Source organism: Falco punctatus, assembly GCF_963210335.1.
Source record: "Falco punctatus genome assembly, chromosome: 2".
NCBI lineage: Eukaryota > Metazoa > Chordata > Aves > Falconiformes > Falconidae > Falco > Falco punctatus.
The window spans coordinates 37643788-37661564 of record NC_137581.1 but is presented as its reverse complement, the minus strand read 5'-3'; the positions used below and the strand labels follow the sequence as shown (position 1 = coordinate 37661564).

Sequence of the window (17777 nt, the reverse complement as noted above, 5' to 3'; positions counted from 1 at the left end):
TTTCTGTTTTTGCTCATAGTTCCAAGAAATACTGGACAATTCCCTGCCAGAAGTTGAAGGGTTTCTCTTATTTACTTGCACACAATTATATTGTGTGCTGTTCTAGCTGTTGCTTGATCATCTAGAGTTTCGGCTTCCTTTTGACTTTAATGGTTTTGTCTGGGTGGCATAAGATTATGTCTGTCTTGAACATTGATGACCATGCATCGTGTGTCCAGTTACAGCTGAGACAGAAACCAATATGCATGCATAGCTGTTTTAGCTGTGAGGCTGGTTGCTTAGATAATGTTTGATTTTTCCCTGTTTTAGTACAACTGTCAGGTATTGTGTGGCTTTCCAGGAGCAACAGGGCCTTTCTCTGGCTATGTGAGCTAAACCATCTAACATTGCTTCAGTTCTACTCCATTAGGGTATGTTTTTCCTTTGGAGTCCAGGCATGGGCAGTGCTCTGTCTTGAGTCCACTGTTGACACACCTGGGGACAGCTCAGCTTTTCTTCTCTCTTGCTTAGGCCTTCTGAAGCTCCCATCTGACTGCCAAGTGAAGGTGCTGGTAACTTCAGAAAAAAATAATGCTCATTTAGGTATTCTCTTGAGAGAAAATTAAAAGGAAAACACCACCATGGGTGATCTCAAGAGTAAAAAGCAGGTAAAATAAAGGGATTTAGACCATGGAGGTACAATTCATCTTCACAGGAAAATAACTTGCGGATGACAAAATAAAAGAAAAATACGGATATGTAGGAGGTTTATTGGTAAACATGACTTGTAGAGTAGCTTTTCCAAAAGAACTCTTACAAACCTTTTTTGACAATAGATTATTGTGTAAATAAATAGGAAGTCTAAGTTAAATGCTCTTCTGAGTTATTGTTAACAGTTGTGTAGGACTTTTTGAAAATAAGAACAAAGAGAACGGCAATCACTTGCTCAAATCATAATAAAAAATGTGATCCTATATTACATTGGTATTAATTTCAAGCAAGCAAGGTTAGGACCTTTAAAGATATATAATGTGAGAAAAGAAATAATATATATTTATTTGAGAGACTACTAAAGAGTTCATTATAATTATTTTTAATAAAGCTATAAAACATATGTGATTCAACATTTGTTCAGTGCTTTTTGAATTCAAGCGCTAAAGATTATCTTACTGTTCATCTGTATTAATTAGATCTGAGCCTGGGGATTTTTTCTGAGATACTAAAATTGTAAGCATCATGAAGCAACTGATAAGGACATCTTATTGCTTGCTTGTTTGAAATAAACTTTCTGAACTTTATTCTAAGTTGAAGGATAAATGCAAGAGAGAAGTTTACAGTAACTAAAGCTTTGAAGTTTCAGGTTTGCATGGGAAAATGAGCCATAGAAAAAAATCTCTGTGAGATTTTATGGAGAAGGAAAAGTTTTTTTTTATGTACAAAATCTTGATATAAATTGATTTTTACCTGCTTGGTACCTTATAGATTTAATTAACTTGTGATATCATACCCACATTCTTCAGAGCACCACCATATGCATGTCCAAGCATTCTGGTCGGGATCACAGAGGACAAGTGACTCTGAACAACTTATTATGTCTCTGTGGTTGTTCTTGATTGGTGACAGCATGCTTTTTTGGACAGATCTTACAAATGATCAGAAGTCATCAGTTGCTATGAGGTTGTCTGGTTGTCTTTTCTCAGAATCTCCTATCTTCAGCTTCTTGTAAACCTTGGCCAGGTTGCCACCTAGTGTTCTCTTTCCCTTGTTTGGAATCTATGTTTGAAATACATACTTACAGTTTGCTGGTGGGCTAATAAGTAAATGAATAATCATAGGGTATCTTGAGTTAGAAGGGACCCATAAGGTTAAACAAGTCAAACTCCCTGTTCTTCACAAGACTACCTGACACTGGATTATATGACTAAGAGCATTGCCCGGATGCTCTTTGAACTCTGACAGACATGGTACCATGTCCACTTCCCTGGGGAACATGTTCCAGTGACCAACCACCCTCTCAGTGAAGAATCTTTTCCTAATGTCCAGTTTGAACTCCCTTGGTGCAGCTTCATTCCATTTCCTTGTGTTCTATAGCTACCCTCCTTGAGGAAGTTGTCAACTGCAATAAGGTCAGTCCTCAGCCTTCTCCAAGCTAAGAAACCAAGTGACCTCATCCACTCCTCAGGAGTCTTGCCAACAAGACCTTTCACCATCTTAGTGTCTCCTCTGGACACACTCTGAGAAGTTTGATGTACTTCTTACATTGCGGTGCCCAAAACTGCACACAGTACTTAAGGTGGGGCTGCACCATCATAGTGCAGAGCGGGACAACCAGCTCCCTCAACCAGCGAGCTATGCTGTGCTTGATGTGCTGCAGGACACAGTTAGCCCTTTTGGCTGCCAGGGCACACTGTTGGCTCATATTCAACTTGCCACTGCAATTTGCTGGGAATGGTGTCCTATGAAGAAATACAGCTCATTCTATTGACCCTTGTGCTGCTGTGTTTTCTGCTGCGTACATGCGTATGTTTCTATTTGTACTAACCTTACTGTTTCTGTTAAAGAACGATACAGCAGGAAGGAATCACATCAACCTAATGATGTAGCCAGAGCAAAAAGGGCTTTTGGTATGCTATTGGCCTGTGCAGAATTGCACTTTCCTAAACAATTTCTGGCCATGGTTTTGGACATAGCAAGAGATCTCATGAACTGTGCATCCAATCATATAGTTGAGGACTCAAGAATAAGGCAGAAGCAGATAGGCTTATTAAGACAAGTTATAATGGTTACAAAGCACATCGTCTCCTTTTCATCATGGGGAATATGGATCAGCAAGCACATCATAGGGAAGCTAGGTACAAGCATGTTCCAGCTGTTCAGAACTGGTATCTAGCAGGCATCTCAGCACCTCTTGGACCTGACATCTCAGGGCTATTTTGGAGGCACAGAGGTGCATGGTCATGTTTGGTCCCATATCCTGTGGCTCCAGCTCTTTGCCCTCACCTTCCCTAAGTTATTTTGGGATGCAGTATATATAGATGAGTATCAGAATACTGAAAATATAATTGATTCTTTAGAGAGTTGGATGCTGTTATGATAGGTTAGGCTTTATTGGTGCTCCAGCTAAGTATGGTCTATAACTACAGTTCCCCATTAACTCCCCAGCAGCACACATCCACCTCTCTCCACACGTCTCTCCACTCTCTTGCCCACACAACGACGTTAAGGTTTCAGGCCTATCCATGCCAACCTATGGTAATTGCCTGTTGCACCAGGAACTGTTCCCAAAAGCAGTTTTGATTTGGTTATGCTGCATGGAGGGAGCTGAATCCAGTAGTAAACATGTAGGCTTAGCAGTGTCTGCATACTTAATCTATTAATATGGATTTAAATCCATAAATGTAATTCCATTTAAAAAATAATAGTTTTGGTGTTCTTGTAAACACTTCTGACGTGAAAAGTTGCTAATACTTGTCAGGGTGCTATTGGTGGACATTTGGCCTTGGGTAAGGCACCTCTACAGTCTCACACCTGAGAAGAGTGTCTCAAGAGCCGTGTGTGATAGTTTCTGCTTAATTTCTTCTTTTAAATCTTGAGATGTTTGGAAATACTTTCCCATATTGTGTGGGAATGGGGAAAAAAAGAAACAGATTTTTCCTTGATCACTTTTATTTACTCAAAGATAAAAATGAGGGAATTTTGAAATATTGTTTCAGAAATAATTAATGCCCAGACCTTGTGAAATACACTGATAGCTAACCCAAATAGAATTCGGCAAGCAATACTCATGTGGCTTCACAGCTTGTTCGTTGATGGATGTGTTTTTAATGAGTTCGTACCAAAGGAAAAGATTTCACTAGAGTAAACTGAAGATTAGAGTGAGGCCTGATGAAGGCTGGTTTGTCTTAAATAATTCAGCAGACACTTAAAATGATCAATTCCATATTCAGCTGATGGTTTCACCTGTATGTCCTCATTGAGGATAACTGAGAATGTATTAATGATCTTCACTGTTGCCTGGAAAATATCATACTACTGGTGTATCTGCATAGGGGGTACTCTGCCTTTCCCAATACTTTATGCTTGGCACAGCCATACCTGGGGACATTTCAGTTTGTTTGAAATCCTGAAGTGGTGAGGAGTATCTGTGATGTGTGATATTTTGATCGTGTTAATTTCTGTCTGTAAACCTTACCTTCTTCTGTTGTCTTCTAAAAGTCATGTGTATCTGCTGCTCTGCCTTGTCAGTGTTTTCTATCAGTAATTCCAGCCTTTCCAGGACTGTTGCCAAAGATTAACTGTCTGTTATATGGCATCTGTGAAAGTAAAAAAATCTTTATGACAAATTGTAGTCAAGTTACTTATATTGTTTAGAGGGAAAACATCCTTAACTCCTGTAATGTTGGTGTTTTTCAAACCTTGAACCTGGATAGGATGGAGAACCAGGCTCCAGAAATACCTTCTGAAAGTCACCATCATCATCTGCACTGAGCTTAGTGCTTGCAGTTGCCATTGGATTGGATTGGATTATGTTACTTCCTCTGTGTCACTGAAAGATTGTGATGCTGAACCATGAAGCAATGTTCCTGTAAAGTTTCAGTACCAGTAGGTCACACTCTTACCCCTGTTCAGTTTTGGAAAAACTATTTCAGGTAGCTAATCTTAAGAATAGGTTAAAAAAAAAAAGTCTTACTGTTGTCTGATGTTAATTCAGGTGGCTGGAAGTGTTTGGCTGTTGTTTCTTCTAGCACACACATAGGCTATCTCTTTCAGTTCTTGCCAGTATCTCCACAATTTCAGATCAATAAGGTTGTTTGTCTTGAAGGGTCCTCTATCTTTTGCTTCCAGCCATTCATTTTGCAGATTCCTCTGAATGTCTGAAGAGTCTGTCCTGAATCTGATTTGATGCTTTTGCTTCACTAGAAATGTAAGGAATCTTCTAATGTACGTGTTGTGGTTTGAACATTTTAAGAAAAAAAAACTTCTGTTTTGAGGAAGGACCATGATCAATACACAATCCTGCCATTTTGAATCTCAGCAGCTTCAAGGTTTTCTTGGAATTTAGCTACCAAAATAGAGCAAGTTATCTAAGTGACTGGCTAATGGAGGGCAGCTGTTCTGAAAGAATCTTGAGGCTGGTCAGTACCTCTTGGATTCCTGGAGCTTGAAATTACTATGCAGATATTTCACCTGTTCCAGCTTCAGAATTTAGAGCTCCTATGGAGCCTAGGTGTTTTAGGATTTACTTTCCCTGTGATGATTTTGTAGAACTGGGGAACTTTCTCCAAGATATGCAAGCTGTCTTCCACGTCTGCTACCGTATTAATTTATGTGACACTTCATGTCAGACTGTTTTTGCCACAGATTATCTATGGTTCCAAATACACTAAATAACTGTAGGGATAAAAATTCCATGGTCATTATTGAATTCTTTATTGAAAGTACTACAGAAGATCTGCAGTAGAATGCTTTTTCCTTACCAGTACTGTCATCATCATAGACACATACCTTCCTGCTTACGAAGTTAATTTGGACAACTTGTTGGCTCAGACTATACTAAATATGAATGTGCTAGAAACCTGAGCTTTTTTGAAATGGGTCATATCTGTCACATCAAAGACATCATAATCAGTTGCTACTGTGGTCAGTTACCACTGTGTATTGCTTAAATACTTACACAGCATCAAATTCCACTTTTATGTTGGAGTTGTTATGGTGGTTTAACCTGATGGAAAGTGCTAATCCTGCTGTCATGGTTTTCAGACATTCCCATCCAGACCTTCATCCTCTGTACCTTCCTGGCCTGTATGTTGGGAGACTCACAATAATAGTGTAGACTTGCTTTTCATTAGGATCTGGATTCCTGGTAGTAGCCAGACAGATGAAGCATTTATTTTAGACCTAAGCTGATCAGATTTTTGCATCTGAAATACAGCTAGATCTGTTTTACTTTTAGAAACTTTCCTCCATTTGGTTTGATGTTATATTATGCTACTTCGAATTCCTCAATGACTTCTGCCCTTGACGTATGATATAATTTATTTTTTTTCTATCTGGCTGAATTAGAGGTTTTACAGAGGATTTTTATGTGTATTAAACTCTTGACTTCATTTCCCATGAGGAAAGTCTAGTGGCATCTGCTCCATATGCACCTTTTAATGAAAATAGCTTCTCTGACTTACATTAGGTCTGCTAAAACTAGAAGAATTTGGGAAATTCTGACCCGCTTACTCTTGGATGATTCCTTTTTAGGAAAATACCATTATCTTAAATTCAACTTGGAGAGACAAAAGCTGTCTTTGAGTTCCATTTTGATCAAGATGTCAGTGAATCTAATTGTATTTTTTGGATAAGACAAAAAAAAATCACCTCTTTCTTTTCATGGTACAATGTACCTATTGATGAATTTCAGCATGAAGGCTGTAAACTCAGCTTATTTTGACAACTGTGGTGTTGCCCCCATTGGCAATTCAGACGTATTTCTTAAGACGGGTGACTTCTGGTGTGTTCAAAAGCAATGCCCCTATTTCTGACATCTGCAGACTGTCTTGCTGGTCTGTATTTGTTGAATGTAATGCCATCAAAAAGAGTGCCAGCGATTTTCTGCACTGTGCATCAGTGTGCTGTCATCCACAAAACAAGAGAAAGCTACCTGTGTGCAGCTAGGAGGTGACTGATAGGTGATGTCTCTGTGTCACAGTTCACTCCCTTCTCTTCTGTCCTGCATATGATTTAGGAAAATCTTGGATTTGCAAGCATTAGTCAGTGGTGCAAATTCAAGGTGTTTATAATTGAAACTGGAGAAAATACAGGACATGCCCTCTGTCAGTGCTAGGAAGGCTGAAGAGTCATCAGTTCAATTGTTTGTGTGCACACATACCCACACTGTAAATATAAAGCCCTTCTGATTTCTTGTAAGTGATTTTAATTTTGAGTTGGCAGTTCTTGACTGTATTATCATTTATTTGGGAAAAAGAGTGTCAAAGGTGAAGAAAGATGTACTACTTCCAGATCACCATAAAAACATCTCAACAAAAATAGCAGTCCATTATTGTGGATTGACTTCCCATACACTGAAATCATCTTTGGTCTTTCTGTTATGCTGGTGATCTTCACTAAGATTTGGGCATGCTGACTGCTCATTTCAGATTGAGCAGGGTCCTTTTTGCTTCAAACTTGGCAAAAGGTTTGTTAATGAATCAGTTCTTCCTTACTTGATTATTTTTTTTCTGCTTTTCAAGTGCCTGAGTCTAAAGATAAGTGTTAAGGATTCACCCTTTTAACTAAGCACTCTGTAGAGTTCACTGATGCTGCAATAATGAAAACCACACATTTTCCACAGGGGATGCCCTTCCACTTTATTCTTTTAGTTGGCTCGGCTGTAACTGTTATTTTACTTTTTGGATGGGAATACTTTCAGGTGATCTGACAGCCAGCCTCAGCACTGTTGATCCTTTAAGGAAAGGTATACTGTGGAACTGGAACCCTTGCAAGTGTTTTTTCTCTACAAGCTTGTGGTAAGAATGAATCACATTCAGTGATCAAAATACGTCAGTGTAACCTTTGAGACATGTTCCTTTACTTGGCATCAACAAAACAGACAGTGAAAGTACACATTTACCAGATGGCACAGTCTTGCAGGTGCCTTCTGACTTATGCCGTATTTCAGAGAAAAGCCTCTCTTTGCTGTTGGATAAAGGACTGTGAGAGCTACTAGTGGATAGCTGGAGATAGTTGTCAATTCCCATTTGGACTTGCACATAGCAAGAATATTCTAGTGGACTGTTACTTGAAAAATAGAACAATTTGTTACCCACAGGCTGTGTTCTCTGACATGTGTAGTCCACTCGCTCTTTAGCTTTCTACTTCAACTTCCCTTTTTAGTTACTTCTATTTTCTGTTTTCAGGATTCCACTATAAGGACATAGACAGACTTACATGCTTATATGCTGAGTATAAAAAAAATATAGGGCATGAACATAAGCCTCTCAACATCACAACACAAATTCTTAGCATCTCTTGTGATGTACGGATTTTACCCTTTGAATATATTTGTAGACTACATGTCATAGAGGAAACCATATATTGCTAAAGGAACTCTCCATCTCCCTTCTCAATTACTGACTTAGCAAACAGGTAAACAAATAGTGCCAACAATGTGTTGTACATGAACTACGGATTTCAGAGTGTTTAAAAACAATAATAAAATAAGCCCAGTGGCATTTCTGTTGCGTTTCTGCCATGTGCTCCTGTTCCTGATTTTTTAGATTACATATTTCTGCATCCATCCTTAATATTGATGTACAGAACTATTTAATTTGTTGTAGTTCAACTAGTCTGATGAAAACTTTTGCATATTTCATACACATATGCTTGCTCACGACTGTGTAACACATCTTTGTAATCTACAGTACCTGATTATTTCAGTTTCAAGAATCGGCCTGTCTGAGAAGCCAAGAGTCAATAAATGATACATGATCTGCTGGTTCTGTAATATCTTGAGTTTGATACCGATTTGAAATGATTAATAAAATTAATATATTGTGAGTAGTTTGACTTTAAGAGAATTGGAACAAATGAGTTGTTAATTCAGGTTAAAAGCATTTTTTGTATGTCCTACTAAACTCTTCATCAAGCACCAGCAAATCCTTTTGTTTAGGAAAGGAACTTCACTAAGGAAGCACCCCCACAAGACAGATCAGCTGATAGGAAGCTCATCACAAGCAATGAGGTCAGCAAAATTAGGGGAAAGGTAGTTCTGTCAGGGGAAGATCAAGACCACCGACCAATTGACCACCAGTTCATGAATCCCTACCCACCTACACACAACTCAAAAAGAAGTGGAAATTGACCATGTGAACTAATTAACACAGGAAGTGAGATAATTGCTTAACAAATAGGAAACTGAATACTAAGTAATGAAAGAGTTATGTAACTTGTAACTAATGAATGCTGATGTCTTGGCTTGTTGAAATGTATAGTGTAAACTTTTGACAAGCAGGGAGCTAGGCATTTGTGGGTTACCACCTAACTCCCTTCTTTGTGCGAAGTAGAATAAAGGAATAGGAATACCTCAACTCAGTGTGTGAACTGGCACTGCACACAGAGTAATAAACGCACCTATGGGACAGCAGTACCATTTAAAATCAATGCAACTTGCACTTTATTTTGTTAGTTCCCATGGTTTAATGTTACTGATCATCTCTATTGCACCCTGAGTAGGGACAAAAACTAAAAATGTGGATAATTTCAATGGAGTTTTGTGGGTTTTTTCTAGTCTAGTATCACATTTTCCCTGGCTGAACAGAGAACAAAACTTAAGAATATTATTCTCAATATGCTGAGTAGTAGTAGTACATATATAAATATAGTAAGTGAATTGTTTCACAAAAAGGAGTTAATGTTGGTTCTTCCTGGTGGAGCTGGAAGAATGGTTTTGTCACACTTGCCTCTGTTCTGTGCCTTAATATTAATTTGGGTATTTATTCTTAAATTAGGTGTTAAGTTGTAAGAGTACTATATTCATTTTAGGTGGATTTTAGGTATTTCCATTTCTATTTCACTGTGAAATGCCCTGTTTAACTTCAAGTCCCATTATCCTTGCTTACCAGTTCTTAAGTAAGAATTTTACCAAACTGCTAGATGCTATTTAGTGTATGATGAGTACAGAATATCTGCCTACAGTTGATACTGAGCCAACATTCAAAGTGCTTACATTTTAGTGTTTTACTTAAGGACCAAACTGGAGGCAGTTTGTGGACTAAAGCTCAGTAACAGAGTTGATTTTCAGCCTAATTTCATCTGAAAGACATCCTATTTACATGCTTTGCTTGGTGATGAAAACCAAAGTGTGGTTAGTAGAAAGGATTGCTTATTTTACTTCAAGATTTCTTATCTGAAGTAAAATGCAAATGGTATGTTATCTTCTATGGGTTGCATGTGCAGTCATCTTCCCTGGTGGTTTCAGGGTGGTCAACAGGGTCTTCAGAGTCTTCAGATGAAGTCTTGTAGTCTTCACTGTGCCCACTGATTGACCTGCGCAAACTCAATTCTGGGGCCAGAAGACCATGTCCTTCAATGCTGTTGCCATTCTCTTGTCCTGTGTATCTGTTCTCAAGACTGAGTTGTCTACTATGAGATTATCTGGGTGCCCCCTGGTTACCCCCATCCCTTATCTTACAACCATCCAGAGTCCCCTTTGTTCAACGAAGTATCTAAAATACTTACAACATCCTTGGTTTTGGGACCTTAACCCTTGCAGTATGTCTAGGGTGGGAATTCATTGACCTAAGCTGTTTGGGAAGATTGAAACTTTTGTGGAAAATATCTGACCAGTAAATCAGAGAAAAAGCCAAGTCTTTTGCATGTGATTTACAGAAGCTACTGTTTTCCTTAGTGCATTTTGCTTTACTGAATTAAATGTATAAGGTTACTGTACAGGACTATAGTGGGGTATGAATACTGGTATATATTAACATATTGCTATATTAAGTGTTTCATAGTTGAGGTTTTTCAAAACTTATTTTCCTTCAAGTTTACAGTTAGCTCTTATTGAAATCAGCTTTTAAATATTTGCACCAGAAAATGACATTTGCCTAGTTTTGGTACATCCTGAGTTATACAAAATTTGTGAACTACTTTTATTACTTTGCAGCTACTGGGTCATAAACTTGGATTAGTTTTATAGGATTTGGTATATGAGTTGACAGATGTGATATATGATGACACTTTATCTTTTATTGCTTACACATACTAGTTATTGGGAAAGGATGGGGGCAGTTTGTATTAACCACAAGATGGGATTTCAGTTGTTTACCCAAGTGTCTCTCACTCATTCATTCATTCATTTGCTATCAGTTATAGTGGATATATTGCTTCTTCAAGCCTGTCACCAATAAATCATTTCAGATTGTATGCATTTGTACAGTGCCAAAGTGTACCATGAATTTTAAAGGAAATCTCCTATTTTCTTTTCAATCAGATGAGCAATGTGAAGAGACTACGGCCACGGCTCAGTGCTATTCTTTTTAAGCTTCAGTTTGAGGAACAGGTGAACAACATCAAACCTGACATCATGGCTGTCAGTGCTGCCTGTGAAGAGATAAAGAAGAGTAAAAGCTTTAGCAAGCTGCTGGAACTAGTATTGTTAGTGGGAAACTATATGAATGCAGGTTCTCGGAATGCACAGACCTTTGGATATAATCTCAGCTCCCTATGTAAAGTGAGTTTTGACATGTTCTTGTTGAGTATTACCTTCACTTTTCTGTTTCTTTTTATTATGCTACTTAAATACCTTGTTTTGATGTTTTTCCTGCAGTTAATTTTTTGTGAGGGGTTTTTTTCCTTCTTCGTAATTCTTAGCATTTGTTGATGCTTTGAACAATACAACTAATCTGTGTACAGTCGTCTTGAGACTGGCTTGCATTTAAACTTCGGAAGATTCCATTTTGAAAGAGTAATAAAAAAACCCGGACAAACTCATTAGGATTAAGGAAGACCATATCACTGTGATCATAGTGTAGTATTGTAGTCTTAGATGTCTGAGCATTTCTAAGACTGTCACATTTTAATCTGTTATAATACAGGTATGTTTTTTCTTTTACATCAATTTTCTCCTTAACTGATTCTCTTTTATTGTTGCTCAGTTTCATCAGTTCCCTGTTTCTTATAATTTTCCTTACATTTCCAACTTTAATAGAAGGTATATACAAGAAGACTTATACTTTCCTGAGTGTTGATTTATAATCCTTTCTAATGCTAATTGCCTTCTCATTATTAAATGTTGTTTTTTTCCTGTGCCCTGTGGGAGATCACTGCAAAATCTGCAGAGTATACGTGTATGTAACAGTGCTTATGAGAAAGGGATTACTTGGAAATTTGTATGTACTCTGTCTTCTCTCAGCTGCTTTATCTTTTTACACAAGAGAAAATATGGTGTGTTAATTTCTACATTCTCTAAAACAAACACCCTTATTCTGCCATGTTTCAGAAGAATTCATATAGCATAAGTTGCATACTTTCCCTAGTCTAACGCAAACATTTAAGCATGCATCAGCCACCTAGAGAAATACAGAGTAGACTAAATTATTGAGTTAAAAATATCATTTCTTGAAAAACATATTCAGAAGGAAATTACTGAAGGTTCTCTCTCCAGCTGGGTGCATTTACTTATGCATGATTTTACAAGAATCTGTCCTAAGTCTGGTTATATTCTCTGTATTTTTAAGGCACAAGGCAACAAAAAAATAAATATACTTATGAAAAGAGTATTAAGGTAAATATTACAGGCACTTTGCAGAAATGGATCAAAATTAAAAAATTATCTTGGAGAAATAATTTAAATCTAGGAGATGAAAATTTTGAAGAATACCATGAAGGACTATACATAGGAAAGGGAACTGATGTGTGCAGATAATGACAGTAAGGAGTGAATGGCTAGGCAATATTCTAGAAAATTGGCTTTAAGTCCTGGCTAACTACAGTGCTCTGGCATGAAATGCATTTGATAATCTAGGATCTCATAGTTGCTTAGATTTGCATGCTTACAGGTTATTTAGCTTTACAGGAGGTTACAGCATTTGTTTTAGTGGTCCTTCTATGTGTTATAAAGATGGTAATTATCTCCTGCTTGCCTGGTGCTGATAAGTTTTAAGTGAAGTCTTGCCTGAATTACTGCAGAAAATATATAGACTGACTGGTGAGAATACAGATGATAGCAGCATGTAACACTTCTAAACTGAGAAAAAAGCATTTGGGTGTGTTTATTTTAGAAAAGAAAGAAGAGGAACGTGAGGAGGATGTAACAGTGTCCTTCTGTTATTAATTTATGATAAAGAAGGCATTTGAACATTTCTTTTCTATGTAGTTAAGGTAGGAGATTAAATAATTTGCTTTGCTGGTAACAAATGAAGTTTGCTTAAAAATTAAGAAAGCTTTCTGACTGTAAAGATAGTTAAGAACTTGATAGTGAAGAAGATTGTGGAAAGCTTTTGAAATCCAGGTATACTATTAATTTCCAAATAGTCTCCATCAGGCCAGATTAAGAGCTAAAATAAGTTATATTTTGAATGGAGTACTTAGTTAACTAGTTGGGAAGTGTGTGCATGTTTTTTTGAATCATGAAATAATTCAGATGGGAAAGGATGTCAGTAGGCTTCTACTCCAACCTTTTACTCAAGAGAGTTGCTGATCACTACCAGTAGTCTATAGGTGAAGTAGACAAAAACCTATAAAAGAGGTAATTTGCTCCCTATTATCAAAATGCTTAGTACAGTATAATTTTGACATTGTATCATGTTATATATTTAGAAGTGGTGATACTGGTTTACTTCTTCCAGGATTTTATTAATTTATGCATAAACATACATCGTAGTACTCAATATGTTTCATTTACATAAGAAATGCGCAAGTGAAAAATGAAGTTCCAATGACAAAGTTTTCGTATATGTTTGATTTGGCATCACTTCATGCTAGTTTGAAAAAAACAGACCAGGGTGCTAGGGGGAAGATAACGCAACCTTGATGGTTCTTGAATATGAGTGTGTTGATGTCCATGCCCATGGCAGGAGCATTGGACTTAAAGGTCCTTTCTGAGTCAAACCATTCTATGATTAGGAAAGAAATATCAACTATTATAGATTTGCTAGGAGACAGAGCAACTATGACCCCCTTAGAGACTAAAATTTCACATCTCTGCTACTAGATATCCCAGGACAAGTGCAACGTACAGTCAACTACTTGTTCTTTTGAAAGTTGACAGTTTTTCAGAGAGAATCACTGGGATTCTGCATTTACTATCCTGTGTGTATCATGGTACTAGTTACCAGTTCCTAATTTACCTCATCCAATTGTGGCCTCATTTAGGAAGTCCGTGAGTGCCAAGCCTTCACTGGTTATGAAATTGTGTCTTACACAGACAGATCACTTTGTCTGGAAACACAGAGGTAAAATTATGTATGTGTTAATTTGGGGGATTTTCCTAACTATCTGTAGTGTCTTGGTTAATGCTTAATGTCCTCTGTTCTGAGAATAATAAACTGGTTCAACTATTAAAAATATTAGTATTAAACCAGGAAAAAAAACCCACCCAAACCAATATTCCTTCAAGGCCCCAAACTAGAAAGCTGCAAATTGCAGACTGCTTGGTTGTCTTGCACAGCAGTTTTCAGCAGGGGTTCCGAGAAATTGAGAAATTTGCAGTGGCTTTTGTCCTTCAAAGATCTTGGTTTCTGCAATATTTTTGGAACATACAATTTATCTGTTCTTGTTCATTGGTGCCCAGCTATGCATAGGGAACTATATGGACTATCCAGTTTGCAGGATACAATTCCATACCTTGCCTTCTCCCTGCATAATGTAGAATTGAACTGTAGTAGTTCTCCCTCAGAGAACATGTGTCCATATTCTCAGAAGAGAGATACGGTATGCTAATAATTATTTATTAAATACCGATACATTAAAATGATATGCATGTTTATAACACTGGTTTACTTTTAAGACTAACTTTTGTTAACTACATATATTCTAAGCAGTGTCACATAGAAAATGTGTGATGTTTCAATTATTAAGACATTCCTCACTAAGATTCCCAGTACAGTAGAATTAACTTTTTTAATAACACTGCATACAGTAGTGACCCTAGAATATACTTTTTGGTTTTGATATATATGTGTTTTATTTTATCTTTATTTTTAAAGTTACGTCTTACATTATTATTAAGCCACTCATCTGAAGGAAAAGATAAGAATTCTGGAAGAGGATATCTCATCATATTTACTAAGATAGTATCATTTTGATCTTCGAAAATAATCACTGATTTTTTACAGTGAAGTATGAAATACCAACCTCAGTGATAACCACCATACAGAATTCTCCATTTTAATTTACATACAGTGTGGAAAAAGCAAACAATGTACTCTAATTTGTTTTTTAAATCAGATCAATTAAATGCCCTTTAAGTGATCTCTGAGGATATTGAGGAGCACAAGAAGTGTGAAAAAAATCTCTTCATAAGAAATTTGCAACCATGGGAAAACTGGTAATATATCTACAGAAAAAAAAGTGTACATGTATTTAAATTGGGATTGATTTTGCTCCTGGTTCCTTATTCAGAAGTAATCCCCATATAGCTCTGTGTCTGCTTTTGAATGTTCTTAGGAAAGGGAGGCATTTTGTTCTTTCTGCCTTCTTGCTGTAGTTACTCTTATACCATTGAGCATTGCTGATCACTTTAGTTTGGTTACCATGAAAAAATACATCTTAAAGCTGAGACAAACTAACATGATTCTTCTGCTTGTGTACTATAGTGCTAGTTGTAATACCACCTTAAAGTCTCCTGGCCTGCCCCAGCCCTGCCCTTGCCCCCCCCCCCAAAAAAAAAAAAAACAAAAAAAACAAACCCAAAAAACCCCAACCCCAAATAGAAAACACCAATACCAAACTCTGATGTAGAACTTTGTGTGCAATTGTGGCAGCCCTTTAGTATGTGTGCATACTTTGTATCTGCGTAAGGACATGTGTACTTTTCCTGTTAAATTGTTTTATGCAGAAATAGATTTTAAGTAGTGAAGAAACACTTTCATATGTTATTCTGCATTTCTGAAAGTCTCTCCAATGATTTAAAAGACTAGCTCAAACAGGGAGCTACAACCAAAAACCTGTAAGTGACTGTTTGCCAGTTGTCAGTTGTGTTTTCACACAAGTAGCTGCAAGTTTTAAAATGGCTGGGCTTAAAATAATTGTATATGGATAAAGGATGTAGAAAGAAAAGGTTATGCTTAAGAATTTTTGAAGTTTTTAAGCAATGAAGCCTATGAATTTGTTTGCCTTATTGAGAACTGATAGCAACAAGAATTTGTGAAGGTTGAGATTGTAGCTTCCACTACATAAATACTATTCGGCTAGAATTAGCTTCACCCATAAGGAAATCATAAAATGGAGTGGATATGTGCATCACGTATCGTTAGTTTTTGCTGATTTAACTCTGATTTTTGTGTTTTTTATGCTTTCATGAGTCTACTTACCATTTTGAAAATATTGCTATATTGCTTAAATAATTACATTTTATAAAGAGAAATGTACCAGTTTCGAGTATGGAACTCAAATATTGAATAGAATTAAAAATATGTGTTGTGATCTTTCTAGGGACTTTTAGCAAGGAAATTAAACAGCCCATTACTTATGGTTTTCTTTAAAAGAGTTGTACCAGTTCAACAGTTTGTTCTTACCTTTCTAGGGTTAGCAATTAGTAATATACGTTAGTATTTTAACTTTTCTTTTTTTTCTCTCTAGCTGAAGGACACGAAGTCGGCAGATCAAAAAACGACGTTGCTCCATTTTCTTGTTGAAGTGTGTGAAGAAAGCTATCAGGATGTCCTGAATTTTGTTGATGAATTTCAGCATTTAGATAAAGCTAGTAAAGGTTTGTGTAACTATCTAAAAGTTCTTATTCTGAGTGTATTCCCATGTCTTTTATATAAGGTGATGCTTTTTTTTACTAACATTATTTTAAAAATAGATATTAATAGTCTGTATCATAGATCGGTAATTTGAGCTGCTGCAAGTGATCTTGAAGGTATTTATTGTTTGGTCCCCTAATGCTTACTATAGGATTTCCTGTTACATTTCTTCTAACATATCATCTAGAATCATTGTCCAAAATTGATATCTTTTAAAAGTTATTTTCTAGTAATAGATCTTAAACTATTTCTGGCTTTCAGTCTTTTATATGGTAAGTGTAGTACAATCACTCAGTGTCTTTTAATTCAGAAATGCAGAAAGGCTGTCATACCATCACTTGATTTTTTTAATCATTTTTTGTCCCCTAAACATGAGAACAGTTTTGTCTTCCCTGTGTGGATGTTTTTCATGCAACAGTAGCACTGGAAGTCTGGAAAAATAAAATCCTCTTTTTACTGCTTCGTCATGCAGTACAGAATATGGTAAACCTCAGTATAGGCAGCAGTGGTTTTTTTTTCACTTAATTTCTTAGTTAAGAGTGCCTTCTCCATATTTTATCACAGTTTAAGTAATTTAAACTGACTAAGCATGGAGTTAGAAATTGATGCCACCTCAGCACTGTCCTGCTGTTGTAGGAAAAGAAGATTGGATGGGCTGTCTCAGTTAATCATTCTTTAGTTTATGTCAGTTTGCAGAATATCACTGTTTATCAGTATTACTTTGTACAGTGTCACTCTTATGCCTCAGTCAGCCTCCTTGCCATGAGCTACAGCTTTGCAAAACCTGCTTCTGATAGAGAACTTGAGATAGTGGTCACTCACATAGAGTTCACTTTCTGTTGTCGTGGTTCTTATAATTTCCAATTTGTGCATTATAACCATTTAGAAGTTCAAATATTTTTGAATAGCTGTCAAATGTTTCAAGCCCTTCATCTGACTGTACCGATAATAGAAGGAGTTTTTGCTGTATATAGATCTAGTATTTCATGTATTATTTTCAGTGTTAACTTTGGATTTTTTTTTTCCCGGTACTAGTACGTTATTGGCTGTATTGTGGTTAAATTTTGTGTATCCGCCAGAAAAACTAAAATGTTCCTTATTAGAAACCGTTATTTTCAGTGTAGGCAGTCATCCTATATGAAGCTGCTGATTGTCTTCTGGAAAGCTTCTGAGATATAAAACACTGACCATTCAAATAGTAGCTGGTAAAATAAGTTATTCCATGCTTTCTGTTGTTTCTTAGGTATCTACTGTTGACTAGATGAATCTTTGATGTTGCTCAATATGCTGTAGGATGGAAATCAATGACAATATTTTAAAGTTTATATATGGGATTTACTTCGG

At 36.7% G+C, this 17777-nt stretch overlaps 1 protein-coding gene across 1 annotated transcript in view; it reads left to right on the top strand.

The window, feature by feature from the left end:
- DIAPH3 (diaphanous related formin 3) overlaps positions 1 to 17777 on the top strand; it is a 254448-nt gene that overhangs the window by 126283 nt on the left and 110388 nt on the right. The window contains exons 22-23 of the mRNA XM_080376190.1: positions 10958 to 11197; positions 16267 to 16396. Of these exons, the coding sequence (XP_080232316.1) occupies positions 10958 to 11197; positions 16267 to 16396 (370 nt within the window). The remainder of the gene's footprint in view (positions 1 to 10957; positions 11198 to 16266; positions 16397 to 17777) is intronic.